The 15,290-nt window shown below is 45.8% G+C and overlaps 1 protein-coding gene across 3 annotated transcripts in view; it reads right to left on the bottom strand.

Annotated features, from left to right (window-relative positions):
• Farp1 (FERM, ARH/RhoGEF and pleckstrin domain protein 1) overlaps positions 1-15,290 on the bottom strand; it is a 260,483-nt gene that overhangs the window by 42,127 nt on the left and 203,066 nt on the right. For 2 of the 3 annotated variants that reach the window (XM_027938778.2, XM_071611599.1), the window contains exons 10-13: positions 13,143-13,306; positions 12,400-12,468; positions 10,858-10,933; positions 9,605-9,860 (exon numbers count right to left, since the gene is read on the bottom strand). In XM_027938778.2, the coding sequence (XP_027794579.2) occupies positions 9,605-9,860; positions 10,858-10,933; positions 12,400-12,468; positions 13,143-13,306 (565 nt within the window). The remainder of the gene's footprint in view (positions 1-9,604; positions 9,861-10,857; positions 10,934-12,399; positions 12,469-13,142; positions 13,307-15,290) is intronic. The other variant, XM_071611600.1, reaches the window with a different exon arrangement.

Here is a 15,290-nt window from a genome sequence, read left to right as displayed (position 1 = left end):
AGGCATTTGCCGTAATTGCTTTTTAAAAATCCTTTTTAATATACACTTTCCTGTCGCACAAACAATTATAGAACTTCAAATTAGCACTGCTATATTTATGGATTTCAGTTTATCACCCAGCCTGGAAACTGCCTTTGCTCTTCTCTCTCTTTTAGTTTAAAATGCATTCATCATTCTTCCTCCCAGGTCCTGGGGAGGCTGGACTGGCAGATCGTCTTTCCCAGCTCCTCAGCAGGGGTACTGAAATGCCCTGGGAGGACAGCAGGGTACCAGTCAGCCAACTGCCAGCCTTGGGGCCCCTGGGGACCGAGCACAGCTTCCTATTGACCATCTACCTCCTGGGCTCCTGCTGAATGTTTAAAAACAAATGCAGAGTTCTGGGAAAGGAAAAAAGTTTCTAATCTGTTTTTCAAGTAGTAAAAATGACATTTCAAACACTTAGTTATGCCCTGTTTTGTAAATTGGTCAAAAAATTGGTAATCTCTAATTTTTAACTAGGTAAGCGGTCTGTTTCTTGTAAAAGAGGGAAATAGAAAAATCTGGTAATTTAAAAAATGGTAATCCAGCCACTTTGTTAAATATTTAAATATTTGAGAATAAGAATATTGATAAAAAATGAGGACATTGTTTTCCCAATTTCTCTTTTCAAAACTTCTCCAGTATTCCCTCAAGTAAAATGACTTCCTCTGCAAGCTTCTAGATGCCACTCATTTATCATGATTTGCCTCCTGTTATTTGGGTTGAAACCAGAGCTTTAATCTATGTACCCAGAATATGTTCCCAAGGCACATGTAGGAAATCCATTAGGAATGTAGGTTTTCATCAATTTTTTAAAAGGCTCTTTTAAAATCCACAACCTCTCTCTAAAAGAGGGGACAATAAATCTCTAGAGATGATCTATTTTGAAAGCTGGTCATCCAAAGAGATTGGTATCATACTAAGTCAGAGGTGGTCTGATTTAGGTGGCTGGATGGAATCTAAAATTAAAAAAGCTGGCAGTGTTTGGTGGAAGTTACAAGGTCCCCCGCGAGAAACCAGGTGACGGGATTACCAAGGTCGGTGGTGGTGTCCTCTTCTCAATACCTTAGGCTGTCCAGGGTCATGTATATGTGCTTCTCAGACCCAGTTCCTTTAAGAAAAGTTTTACAGGCCGCTAAGCATCCACTCCACGGCTCATCATCAAGCAATTCAGAAAAGCAACCGGGAGGCGAGGTGCGGGAAAATAAAGAGACAGACGTCACTAATGGAGAAATGGCAGGGAACAACCACAAGCTCCTTCTTGCAGATGGGAAAGAAGGAAAGGAGAATCCTCCTGATTGAAGATGGTGGTGGTCGGGTGGCGGTGAGGTGTTTGGGTTGGGGAACGTGGTGCTTCGTAGCAATGAGAAATACCATCTTGTGCTCGGGACACAACTTCAGCCATCAGTGGGAAAGAACAGTTACAATGGACAGTTCTTACAGCAAGACACCTGACAGAACAAGTGAAAGCCTCTTCAGTTTAGGTTAACAGGAGACATTAATAGCGTGCACACACTGTTACATGAGTTTGGGGTTCCGTGCTTAAAGAGCCACCAAGCCCATTGTTACTGGAAAAGCCAGAAATCTTGGTGGTGGTAGAAATCCATGCTTTATCGAGGTTCTGCACTTGTATGCAGTGGAGAGAAAATAGAAGCAGACAGCATCTGTGGGAGCGTACATCTTGGGTACTCATCAAAAGGTGAAATAGCTACTGGCCCCAAGAAGCCAACTGGGGCTGAGCTCTGTGTGTGTGTGTGTGTGTTGGGGGGCAGTTCTCTATCTCCCACCAAAACAAACTCATGGCTCAATTCTGATAGATACAGTCTAGGTGAAATTTTCTTTTTATTTTCTTTTTGGTACTGGAGATTGTACCCAGGGGTGTTTTGCCACTGAGCCCCATCCCTAGCCCTTTTTATTTTTAAGACAGGGTCTTGGTAAGTTGCTGAGGGCCTAAGTTGCTGAGGCTGGCCTTGAATTTAAGATCCTCCTGCCTCAGCCTCCCAAAGTTGCTAGGGTTACAGGTGTGCATCACCACACCCGGCTAGGTGAAGTTCCCTCTCCCCATTTAAATCCATGTTCTCATTCAGGATGCGGAGGACCATCTCTTGGTCAGCTGTCGGAGCTCCCTATGTAAGCTGCCGGCACAGATGCGCTCTGTTTCCATGAGCTCTTTCCCCCAGCTACAGTGATCCTGTACACCTGCACGGGCCTTCCATCAAGCACTGCCCACAGTATAAAGTGCAGTCCTCATCAGAAGATGAAGCCAGAAAATTCACATCTTCATCCCCTTCCTCCCCACCTTAGAGAAACACGGCCCACCTGGGAGGACCCTGGGAGGTTCCCGTGAGACAGCGAGCTGTTGAGCGGACAGGATCACTGCGTCCTGGAGGAAACGCCGTTACAATACAAACCGGGCTTAGGTCGTGTTCAACAACAACAAAAAGACATCAGACAGCGCTCCAACAATGCAGGGGACGGGGGACGCGCCATGCTCCAGGATAAAGGCGGAATGCTGAAAACAAAGCTTTTTCCCCCATAGGTCCATGCCGACAAAACACTGCGCACAATGGAGCAACAGAAAATGTTCCTCGAATTTATTAAACAAATGACAAAAATGAGAATGAAGTTCCCAGCCTTTTCTAGTTGAAAATTAATTTGGTGTATTAGAAATTTTTAATAAAACACATCACCTACAGTATTAAGTAGTAATACAGTATTAACACAGAGGAACAGGAGGGAATTGGGTTAATAGCAGAGGCCAAGCTGGTGAGACTGGGTTAGTGAGGCTCCACAGAAACCTTCCAAGCAGGAAGGGGTAAGAGCGAGGGATTCAATCCGCCAGCCACTCGAGGTGCTTCTGGAGAGAGCCGGAAGACCTATCTTTGGCCTTTCTCTAAGTCCCTGCAGGCAGAGTGGCAAACACTTTGTTCCTTACAAAGGGACCTGGAAGCCCAGGAGAAAGGAGTTGGTCAGCTCGGTTTCATGAGCCAGAAAAGCTTGTCTGTGAGTAATGACAGGTTGCCACTCTACCACAGGCTCCTAAATGACCCTGATGCTCTTTCCTATTCTCAAGCCAACTAGCAACTCTGATCCCTAATCACGCAGACTGATGACCTCGGAGTCCCCTCTCCGCCACCCACACCCGGTGGTCCTGGCTCACTCCTTAGTCTGTGGACTTTGCATTTTGCATGTTCTGCAATCACAGCACCAAGCTCTAGCAACACACTCCCAGGTCCTCCAGTGCCATTGTCCCTGTTCACAGAAGCAACACTAGCTCTGCAGAGTGAGCCTCTCAGACCAGCTTGCAATTGATCAGGTGTCCCATATTCACCACTGGTTTTGATTCCTCCTGCCTCCCCCAAGGCAGAGCAGAGTAACCTGACCCAGGGTCCTCACTAAGAAGCAAATGAGCCGACTTCCACTGGAAATCATAATCCAAGGCCCGAGGCCTCGACACCTCGGGTTCCCTTTCCCGGTATGCCCATGGCATCAGTCAATCTGCGCTGCAGTTATCCTGAGCAAATCAGACTCTCTGCAATTTTGAAAGCTGTCAGGAAAAGATTTTCTGGCTCTTTCCTAGCTTCCACTGAGGCGTTTACTAGCTTTCGTGAGAAAAAAAAAAAAAAAATCTCCTGTGTGGAAGGTGTCATCTACAGTTTTCTGGGAGTAAGGTGCTATTTATTTTATGAAGATCTCTTTTGAAAACAAAACTACCCCCATGCCAAAGGATATGATATACAACTCTACATTACAGCCTTTGTCCACAGGGGAAACGCTTGGAAACCTCTCTCTAGGTTACAAGGAAACAGGTGGCCCTGCTCAGGTAGACATCCAATGAATGGGTGGCAACCGGGACACTGTTAATCTTTGTTGTCGGTGACTCTAGGCCAACTCCATGTCCAATCCATCATGGAGATCATTGCTTTTGATGATCTTTTTTTATCCTTTTTTTTTTTTAATGAAAGAAAACTGTTAACATCAAGTGCCATGCTAATATTGGTCTAGGAGTCAGGACTCTGGTTTAAACACCAGCAGCTGGTATTTGAGGTATGCACAAGTGTTCCCTGGAGACCCCCATTTCCCTGTCTTAAAGCCAATCATACCGAAATAGAGGGAATTAGATTAACAGGAAAAAATTGTGCCAATCAATTCTTTGCTGTCACCAGAGTAAATTTCTTTAATCACTCATGGCTCATAAAATTCATTCTACCTTTCCTTCCAAATGTTCTTTTATTTTTTTTCCTCCACATTTTTCCTTCTTATGGGTTTGGCCAACAACATTGACTATAAAACTCAAAGAGCTACCAGCAATGGATTATTTAAAAATGTTCGCCTAAGGTTCAAAGAAGCTGTCTCTATTATAAAGATTGCCTAACAAGACTCTTTTGTAATTGCCTTGACAAACTTTAGGTGCAGTAGGACAGACTGATGCCATGAACCATAATGAAGGCCACTCTCGGATGGTTAGCTCATGACTACCAGAGGAGTTATGCATGTGCACAAGAGAGGGGTCCAGAAAAAAGGAGCCCTTTTTGGGAATGAGACTGAGAGAGGTCTTGAAAGTCTAGCTAATTAGAATAAGGGCCCAGGCAAAGCCAAGTGATTGAATTTGAAGCAAATAAGACAAAATAAACCTGATGGTTAAGGGACTCCTAATTTCTTGGTTTTAAGCTCAATCGACTTGGAACCCCATGGCTCCCTGGTTGACAGCTACAGTTCTAAACCCATTCTACGTTAAAATGTGAGATAGTATTTTCAATGGAAAAAATTGATTACAAGCATGTTGATCACCGTTTCTACATATGAAAAAGGGATCTCTATGAACATTCAGAACAATTCTACCAACATGTAAAATTACAGTTGAATATCTAGACTTTCCTCCTTTAGAAACTGATTGACAACATGATGAGAAAGAGTGCCAGGTCTAACACCCAGTGCATCTTCAGGACAGACTGGACTACATGTGCTCAGTGGAAACTGAGGGGCTGGTGCCCTCATTTCATTTTGCAAACCTGACTTTTAAGCATTACTTGGTTTGAATCTTCAAAGAAGTCCTTGAGAAGAAAAATTGTTATCATTCACATTTTAAGTGCAGGCCACGTGGAGCAACTTGGTGAGATAAATCTGTGAGAAATTCCCAAAGATGAATCCCACGTGGAGGGAAGAATCTGGCCCACAGACTTCCTCTAATTAAATGCCTGTCTAATAAAATGCCATCGATGGCATCCAGATGACTATTAGAGGGCTGAGGCAATTCATTTTAAGTTTCTGGAACTCATTAAGTGCATTTCTTCATGCTAAAAGAATTTCTTGCCTTTTTTAGTTTGCCCTTAACAAGCAACAGCCAAAGCAACCGCAAAAGGGTCTATAATTTACATATTTTGAAATCATATCTAACAAAAGACATTAAAGCCAGGAGGCCTGGTATAGCCGGGGGTGGCTTCAAGATCTGTTTCTCTGTCGGGTTTGTTTTCCATCCATGGCCTTTGAGATCATGTCACAGAGCAGCAGAGAGCTGCCTGTGTCTGAAGGCCTGGGGTCCTCGTTGATCCTGGTGACCTGTGCGACAGCTATTATATTGTAAAGATCAGCCGACAGGTCTTAGAAAACCCTCTGGGAACCCGAATGACCTGACCCAGCCTCTGATCATCTCTGGCCTCCCCTCATCCGTGTTCTGGAATCTTCCTGAGTGGATACTCTCAGCAAATCAGGATATATGGCCTTGAAACAAAGGATACCCCCACCGGGTGGTTATTGTTTTGGGTATCAGAGATTGAACCCAGGGGCACTTAACCACTGAGCCACAGCCCCAGGCCTTTTTAAAAATTTTTATTTTGAGACAGGATCTCACTAAGTTGCTTAGGGCCTCACTAAGTTGTTGAGACTGGCTTTCAACTTGCCATCCTCTGGTCTCAGCCTCTCGAGCTGCTCGGATTACGGGTGTGCACTATGGTAGCCAGCTACCCGCATTGTTTTAAGCACTATTAATTACACCAGGATTGATGCTTAAGTAAATACTGGCCAAGAAGCAGAAACTGAGTTGCTTGGCTGGTACAAGACCAGTAAGAGAAGAGCCCATGTGCAACTCTAAAATCGGAAATGCTCCTCACTATAAAACAGGACACAAGGCATGACTGACTGCTTTCAAAACCCTTTACATAAAATTGCTTCTGTAGGAAAAAGCAAAACACAACAGCTGCTGGAGCATGTTTACATTTGATGATTTGTGTTCTACTTGCATTATAAGTTAATAAGTAGTGCTCATTCACATTTCATCATCAGACTGCTATATAATTAGAGGTAAAAATAAAATTCATTTGAACAAAATCACCTTCACAGTTAAACAATATGATCCCAAACTCGACTCTGCTCAACTCACATTTGACAAAGCTTTCATATAGGGAATTGATGTCTTTTTCTAAGTCTAAATACAATACATAAAAACGTGTCTTAACTGCAAAACCCCACAATGCGAAAAGCAGTTCTTTCTACCTATTATGGCCTGTAACTGCGTAACTCAAGTTGATATGATTCCTAATGGTCACATCTAATTTTAATTATTAAACCATACAAGATTCTCCAAAATTAAAATATAGATTCTAAAAAGTCCTATGCACCAGTATATCACACGGAGTAAAATGTCGAAATCTAGCGACCAAGGTCTAGTTTCAGCTCAGCTGTGTGATAGCTGTATTATTATGTGAAACCACTTAACTTCATCAGATCAGTTTTCTCATTCAAAAAAGAAGGTTTGCCTAGATGATTTCTAAGGTCTCCTTCTAGTTTTAAAATTCTGTGATTCTGTTGAATATAAAAGTCGAAAGCAAGATGTAAATAGACTACTTCAATGAACAACTTTCAAAAACTATTCAATAATCAGTTTGATTCATCAATCATGCACTGAATCAAATGATTAGGAAAATGAAATAAAAATATTTGCATAAAATTGGATTAAGTCATCAAAATCTTTAAAACAGACCTCTTGACATTCATGTGGACAGAGGATCATTCATGAACCACAAGGTGATTGATACTTCTGTTTGTTCTAGGCTGCTGCCAAATTCTACTCTGTTTCATAAATATGCCTAGTTCCTCCCCTACGAAGAGGCCACAGGATGAGTTCTGTAAGGCCGCTGGAAGGATGGCACATCAGAGATGTATCATGGTTACAACTCTTTCCCATAATTTTGCAGTTACTTTGTATCTAAAAATCTTATTCTATGATTTAAACTGTCCCAAAGACTGAAAAATACAAATAACAGGCATTAAAAAAAAAGAATTTCATTTATAATGCTTTTCTTACTATGCAAGCAAGCAAAAAATTTAGCTAACACTTTCAAATGTGTTCTGGTAGATTCTACAAGGCAATCAGCTCTGGTTGAGAAGTGACCCTGGCTTGTCCAGTAGAACCATCTGGGGAGCCCAAGCTGGAACCTGGACCAATAGGTCACAATGGTGAGGGTCAGGGCCAGGCATCACTGACTTACATGGCTCAGATATGCAGCTAATGCAGACACACAGTGTACGTTAAAACCAGGCTCCCTGATCTACAGCGGGGGAATGCTGGGTGAGGGGTGCCTGACAGAGGGGAGCAAGGCTTAGAAAACGTCAACTCTTGCTACTCAGCACTTTTTGTTCCTGCCCCAAGAAACATCCAGTGTCACTGTTCCCAGTAGGAGACACTGTTCGGAAGAATGTGCATGAAAACCAACCAAGGGCAGCGATGCTGGAGAGTGGTCTCTCTGGGCTGCGTGTGATTGACAGGCACACATCTAGCTGGCTGACCCACTGGAGACCTGGAGCCTACTGGGAGGCGTTACCTTCCCCTGCGTCACTTCTCGATAGCATTTCTGTTTCACCGACAGATTCTGAGAGCCAGAACGACGACTTCTTACAATCTAACCAGCAATTTGACCTGCCAATACAAGCCCAAACCAAACCAGCAATTCCAAGTTGGTCAGGATTCAAGGGGGATCTGATGACCTTTATAGCATTTCATATGAAGCCTAGAAAGCAGAGACAACCCCACATTCTTCCCATTAAAATATTCATTATTCTTGACTAAAATTTCACTGATACAATCTCAATTAGCAATCAACTCTGGACACTGGGCCTTGAATTTTGTCCACTCCTCATTTTATGAAGCAGAGAAGAGCCGCCTTCCTTTTACAAAAGGGAAGAGAGAGGTAGCCAGTGCCTTTCCTGTGACCTCAAAAACACTTCAGACACTCAACCAACAGGAGGGGGATCTGCACACAGAGCTGAACACATGGAAAACTGCCATATAAATATAACACACTATGCACGTTACCAGATCCGTCATGAAGTGTTTCTTCCTAGCCTTCAACCAGTAAGACACATAAGCTCCTGGTACCTTGTCATGAGGACACCGTCCACCTCGTCTGGAAATAAGCCACTTGTGTGAAGTTTTGTCTTTCTTAAAGATTTTAGAAGTCGTATGCCTGTCCAAACCTGTGCCTGTCCAAAACTTCCTCTAACAAATGTTGTCTAAAAATTAGCAAGTCACTAGAATGGATCATCTCTGTTGCAACCCTGGACTCATGACCCCCGCTAACCAACAGCTGGCCACTTGCCTTCCAGCGTCCTCACTCCTCCTCCTCCTCCTCCTTCTCCTCACTTGGAGGCAGCCCACCTGAGGCCATCTGACTTCTCCGCACAGAAGAAGAACTCACAACTGCGGGGCGGCCAAACACGAGGGGCTGGCCCAGGGGGCTCACCAGAGCAGAGTCCGAATCGCTGGATTCAGTCTCACTGCTGGTGGGGCCCTCTGTCATGTGCAAGGGTGCCTGCTGGCCCACCACGCCACTGGTGTGCACTGACCGCACGAGGGGCACCTTGGAGGGGGGACCCCTGAGAGGTGCACCGTTGGCCAGCATTCTAGCTTCAGCAGTGGCCGTGTGGGCTAGGCCTCCCTTTTGGTGGTCATCAAGCCTATCCCCGTCCTCTGCGGCAGACGCTACCTGGCTGAGGATGAGCGGATCTGTCTCTGACTTGTTGTACCTACTGGGGAGGTTCCGTAAGTATGGCCGCTGCAGGGTGGGGGAACAGTTTTCATCCTGAGGACCCCTCTTTGGGACAGCGTCTTCTCCCGTGTCTCTCTCTCTAAGCTCATGTCCGTTTTCAGAAACATAGCCCTGGGACCCGGTTCTGTCCCAACTCATATCTGGACTTGGACTTCTGCTGCCGGGGGACAATTGGGTGGCCAGGGGGCTGTGACCAGTTGAGGCCCTGAACATTTCATCTATCAGGGAGCTATGTCTTGGGAGTCTAGGACTCCCACTCAGGTCAAAGGTTATGTCTGCTGAATCGTCATCAAGGAACTGTCTGGAAGGAGGCCGGGAGGACTTCACAGAGGGAGGGGAAGCCCTGCGCCTAGCCTCTGAATGCCTCTCATCCCTGGAGAGCAGATAAACACCGCTGGTCAAATCACCCTCATAGTTGTCATTTGTTTGGGACCGTGACTGGGAGGCTTGTTCTCTGAGGAGGTCGTATTCACTATCTACATCACTGCAGTCAATGAAAGGGATGGAAGTGCTGCTGCCTCTGGCAGCCCGGGATGCGGGACCTGTGCTAGGCTGCGGGGGCTGAGGTTTACTCTGCTGGACGCGCTCCTTGACGCCCTCCTCCTCCTCCTCTTCCTCGGCTGGCGCCTTGGTGGCTCTGTCGGCCGGCTGGCTCCCCGCGGGGCTCTTCTTCAGAGCGGGGCTTTGCTGTGGCCCTGACTCTGGGGTGGACACTTTCAGTTCCTTTCCTTGCTGGCAGCTCTGGCCACCCGGGGAGTCGGCACCTTCTCCGAATGTAAGGCTGGTGCTCTGCGGAGACTGGGGGGGGGGCGGGCCGGGGGAAGGGACAGGAAGAGAAAGGGGACTGTTAGTCCGGAGCTACGGGAATAGAAGTCAGAGTCTGATAACCGCTCCTCGGGCTCCAGGGGCTGAAAGGTCTGCCACTCAGAGCCTGCCTGGCCCTCCCTAGGCTCCACGATGCTCTGATGAGGAGCAGGTGCTTGGAAGGGCGTCGTGACCTGGAAGGTTCTTTCAGGGTAGGAAGCTGAGGCTGGGTCCCAGCAGCACTTAGTCACTGTCCCTGCTGTCTAGGACCCACGGTGTCAGGCTGGGTTTCTGTGGAAAAGCCCTTCCAGCCCACGAGAAGCTTCTGAAGCAAGGGTGGGTAGGGACAGAAGGAAAGCCCGTCCTGGACCCCCCGCCTGTCCCTCGGGAACACCATGTCCTCTCAGCTACACCTCCCAGGGGCCAGGCAGGTTGAGAGCTCTCTTTGGACTGGCACAATGAAACCTCCTGCATGTTCCTTCTCAACAAAGGTCTCATTCTCCTCAAGAGAAAACCCTGAAAATGTACCCAGAGGCCAACTCCGGGGAAAATGAGCTCTTGCTACCCTCCGCACAAGAGCAAGAACGTCTTCTGGTGCCAGTGTGGTCACTGCCCTGTAACACGAGTCCTGGGAACCTGCTGCCCAGCTCTGAGCCGGCTGAGGCCCCCAACCCTGGCACCACTTGGCAGCAAAGAGGGTCCTGCCTCTTCACAGCAGGCAGGAGGGCTCAGCTCCTTAGCGTCTGTGCCTGTCTCTGCCTCCAAGTTCCAGCCAATAGAGAGAACTTTCCAGAGGCCTAGACATGGACAGTCAGCCAAAAATAGGCCCCACTCCTGCTGTGCCCACAGAGCACAAAGCCTCTGCTGGTCAGAGGTAGTACACAACCTTATTCCCATTTGTAACACCCCAAGGGACAAAGGACTAGAAAGCACTCTGCCAGGCCCAGAGCTCGGCGGAGGAATTCGGTGATCAGTTAGAACGATCACTGACCTGTTTTGGCACTTCTGAATTTGGTTCTGTGGGCTGCGTAGCAAGGCTCCGGATGGAATGAATCTTGCTGTGTTTTCTGGGAGAGATCACAGGAGACAGCTAACATTAGAAGAATTTTGTTTTTAAATAAAACAGAAAGGCCTTCCACTGAAGCAGCACCAGGTCCTCTCTTGATAAGGAAATCCAAGCTGCTTGCAGGAGCAGGACTTGGAAACCCTCACTTGGTCCTGTTTCTCCAACACCTGCGTGGCACTGGGAAAGGCACACTCTGAGGACGTTCTGCCATCCCTGTGCAGCTGCAGCCGGCCTGACAGACAGGCACCTCCGCTCACTGGGGAGGACTCAAGGCTAGAAGAACCGCTGGGCCTCGGAGGCTCTGAATTGCGAGCCGTGGTCTAACAACAGGAAATCAATTCGGGTATTACGTAGAACTGATTTCTACATCCGTTCTATAGTAGAGCGCATCACCACTATCAACTTACTCTCTTAGGGACAAAGGGCTACATGAATTATAGACCTGGAAGTAGAAAGAAGGGACTTCAAGACCAGTAACATGGCTCCTTTATCTTTTCCCCTCCTTGGTTCACCTGTATCCCTACTCCCACTGAAGAAGGCATCAGGAAAAATTTTCAGGTACTCAGATTCAGGAACCAGTATAAATATATCCTGTGGAACAGCTACATTTGGATGTTTGTAAGACAAGAGTGAATGGGGCCACCTCTTATGTGGTCCTCAAAATATAAATTGCTACTTGTTCAAAAAAATTACAGGGTTTGTTATCTCCAGATATACAGGCAAAACCCTCCTTCCTGCGCATGGCATTTCTGGATAAAGGACATGAAAAACCATCAGAGATTGGCATAAGGTTTGTTTCAGCAAAATCAAAACACAACACTGAAATAACTCGAATGTTTATCAACAAGGAATGAAAACAAACACTATAATTCTACAGGACACTTCAGATGGATCTTAAAAACAGAACACTGTTAAAAAGTGGGATGCATAATTAGATTTCTTCAGGTTGGGGAACATATGCACATACATAATGAGGTGTCCCGGGGATGGAGCCCGACATGAAGTTCATGAAGGTTGTGTGTCCACCTTATGTACATAGCCTGAAGGCAATTTTACATGATAATTTTGGTTTGCTGACCCCGCCCTCAGCAAGCCACCCCATCTTCCTCATTGTCACTGTATTCTTCTCATTTCACCTTACTCTTGAGTGTGTGCCCAGGGTCAAAAAATGCTCCTCTCATACCAAAGTTGCTGAGGGTAACTGTGGGGCAGGAATCGTGACACTACCCAACCCCAAGCCTGGTGAAGAAACGCTCAGGAGTAACAGACTGTTGCCTGATGAGTATGGACCAGCATCAGAGCTCCTCTTACCTTTCTTTTTTTTTAAAGAAATTAAATATTTATTTTTTAGTTTTCGGCAGACACAACATCTTTGTTTGTGTGTGGTGCTAAGAATCGAACCCGGGGCGCACGCATGCCAGGCGAGCGCGCTACCGCTTGAGCCACATCCCCAGCCCCTCCTCTTACCTTTCAAACTGCACTTTTTTGTGTCCTCCTTCCTTAACATAGTCGAGAACCTGCTTCTGAGTCCGACCGCTAAAATGCAGACCATGGAAGGAAAGGGAAAGACACCGAGGTGATCTCATTTAAATACATATACACAGAGCTCCGCCATCTCTGCTTCCCCGCCTTCCCTAACTGGGGGAAACGCAGGTGTCTGTGCCAGCTAGGAGTAGAGCAATCCCTAAGAGAACCTGAACTGCTGTGTCCATTCACTCTCTCCACAGTATAATAGACACGGTCTTCCATTAACTTAACCCACTAATGAGTGTGCTTGGCTATGAAGCAACCATCCACAGACAGATCATGACAGGAGGGACAGTGCGGTCCATTGTTGGACTTCCACTAGCTCCAACAGGATTCAACACATGGTAGACACTCAGATACTTGTTAAGAACTCAAATGTGAACCAAAGATGGGCAAGTCTACATAGGGTTCTAAATGGAAATAAGATACTTGGCTGCTACAGAGAAAGGAAATTATTTCTGGATTAGAGAATTATGTGTTTACTGGGGCTGGGTAACTGCCACGTGGCTCTCTAAGGATGACACTCTGAGCCAAGCCAAGGTCCCCATCAACCACAGCTCCTGCAGCCCAGTAAGTGTTCCTCCTAACTCCTTGCTCTGTGTCACAACAGCTGTGACAGGTCTTAGGAAACGTCTCAGTCACACTTCCATGGCAAACGAACAGGTATGAAGTGGCGTTATTACCTGAAGCGAAATGATGACCCTCGACTAAAGAGAACAGGCTTTGGCTTTGGTTTGGGCTCTTCGAAAAGTCTAAAAAAGGCGTGATGTTCCACACAGATTTTCCAAAAGGACTTGCAAAAATCCCGACTGGCCATTAGGAATTCCAAGGTGTCCTGGTATGAGCTCTAAAAGAACAAAAAAGAGCTTTGGTTTTTCCGATGTTCACAGTCATTCTGTTGAAACATGAGAAAAGGAATAGAAATGAATTTGCCCAATAAATTTTCAATTGTGCATTTTATCGCAGCAAGATCATTAATTCAAAGACTCATTCAAATATAGTTGTTCCAAGGACATCTTCTTCCCCACAGAATTCCTTTTAGGAACCAACACAAACCAGCGGCACAGACTGAGCAGAAATGGTATCCTGCTTTGACAGAATCCATAAACAAACCGCAATCACTTGGCTTACATTTTCTTCTTTAAAAAAGAAAAATCCAAGTATTAAAATTCCTCTTTTGCCTCTTTAAAATGACTAAAACACCAGTCTTCCTCCTGCTTTCTTCCTCATGGTTCCTGTTAACACTGACTTTTATCTCGAGTCATTTTCTACTAAGCAGCACATAGAGAGGTTTCAAGGTGGTGGAATAATAGGGCAGGTCACTTTCCTGGCTGCTCTGTGGCATAAAACCAAGAGAGCAGACAGGCAGCTTCTCAGGTGAGTGAAGAAAAAAGAGGTGGGATACCTTACTGGAATTTAATACTGGACACTCAAAATAGATTGGGGACTTAGGAGGTTGGATATAATAACATAAGGAAGAAATCTCTAGTGCCATAGCCACTACCATGGCTGGGACACCAACCAGAGAGGTCCCTCCACGAGCACAGAGGAGGGATGATAAGGGGATTAAAGGAACCGGAATTTTAAGGGGGACCGAGGCCTGTCTGGGTATAGAGAGTTTAGAGATCAAAGATGCTGCCTGACTAAACCACAAGGCAAATAGCCCTAATAGGAAAGAAACTGGTGTAGAGGACAGAGGAAGGAACCATTTTGCATCTACAGCACTAGGACTGCAGCTGAGGGAGCCGAGTCCTGGGAAACCCGAGTCTGGCCTCAAATACAGGCCTGGCCAACCCACCAACATACAGTGTGCCTAAGTGACCAGGAGAAAATCAAACATGGAGAGAGGTTTATACAGGGGTCAGTGGTCACAGAAACCCACTGAGCTCTCCCCCTCCTCCTTTAATCTGGCTGCTTGCAGGACTGGCTGGGAGAGATGCTCCTGGCTGGGAATTTGAAAGGGCAGGAGCAGGAGAGTGAGTTTGGAGACTGAACCCAAGACCAGGAACCTTGGGGTCCGCAGGTGATGGAGTGGACTAGAGTTGGTTCCTCCACCACCTGAGTGGCACTCAGGGGAGATCCTGGGAGCAGTCTTCCAGCGTGCACTGGCAATTGCTGGGCTTTGGAAGTGTGTGGATTTAGAACCTCCAGACCAACTGGCATCCAGTGAAGAGCCTGGAGTCAATCTAAACCTAAACCCCCACTCCAGGGGTTCCCCCTACAGGATCACCTCTCTTACCCAGCACACCCACTCGGAGGGTGGAGCAAGCATCATACTCCAGACAACCCTACCTAACTGCTGAGAAGGGAGGCTGAGAATCTTTTGAACTCCAAAGGAAACAATTCTTTTCAGAGACTTTTTTATCTCATTTTTTTCTTTTCTCTGCTGAATTGTGGCCTTAATGGTTCATGGACATTTATACTATTCATATTTTTTTTCTTCTCTCATCTTCATTTTTGAAACCATATTTTTCATGGATAAGTTTTCGAGGACTAGGAAGTTTAATTAGTATATTTCAGTTTTGTTTTGTATACTCTTTTATTTTTAATTTTTTAAATTATCACTATATATTTTTTCTCTCACTTGCCTGTTTCTCTTGAATCTCTTTCTTTTCTCTTGCTAAGACAATCTATTGTTCCCTCTTTCACTCTTCCTTTAATTTTACTTTTTTCCTCTTTTCTCCTCCCTCATAATTATCACATCCTACATCATTTCTCTTCTCTATATGTCCACCATTTGAAATTGTAAAGTTATTGTTTTGCAAACTTACTGTTTTTATTGTAGGCAATAACTGATCATATCATTTCTGTTTGTTGTGACAACATTGTAG

This window comes from Marmota flaviventris, chromosome 4 (genome assembly GCF_047511675.1).
Source record: "Marmota flaviventris isolate mMarFla1 chromosome 4, mMarFla1.hap1, whole genome shotgun sequence".
Classification (NCBI taxonomy): Eukaryota; Metazoa; Chordata; class Mammalia; order Rodentia; family Sciuridae; genus Marmota; species Marmota flaviventris.
Note: the sequence above shows the minus strand (reverse complement) of the source record. Positions and strands in the feature narration are given on the sequence as shown.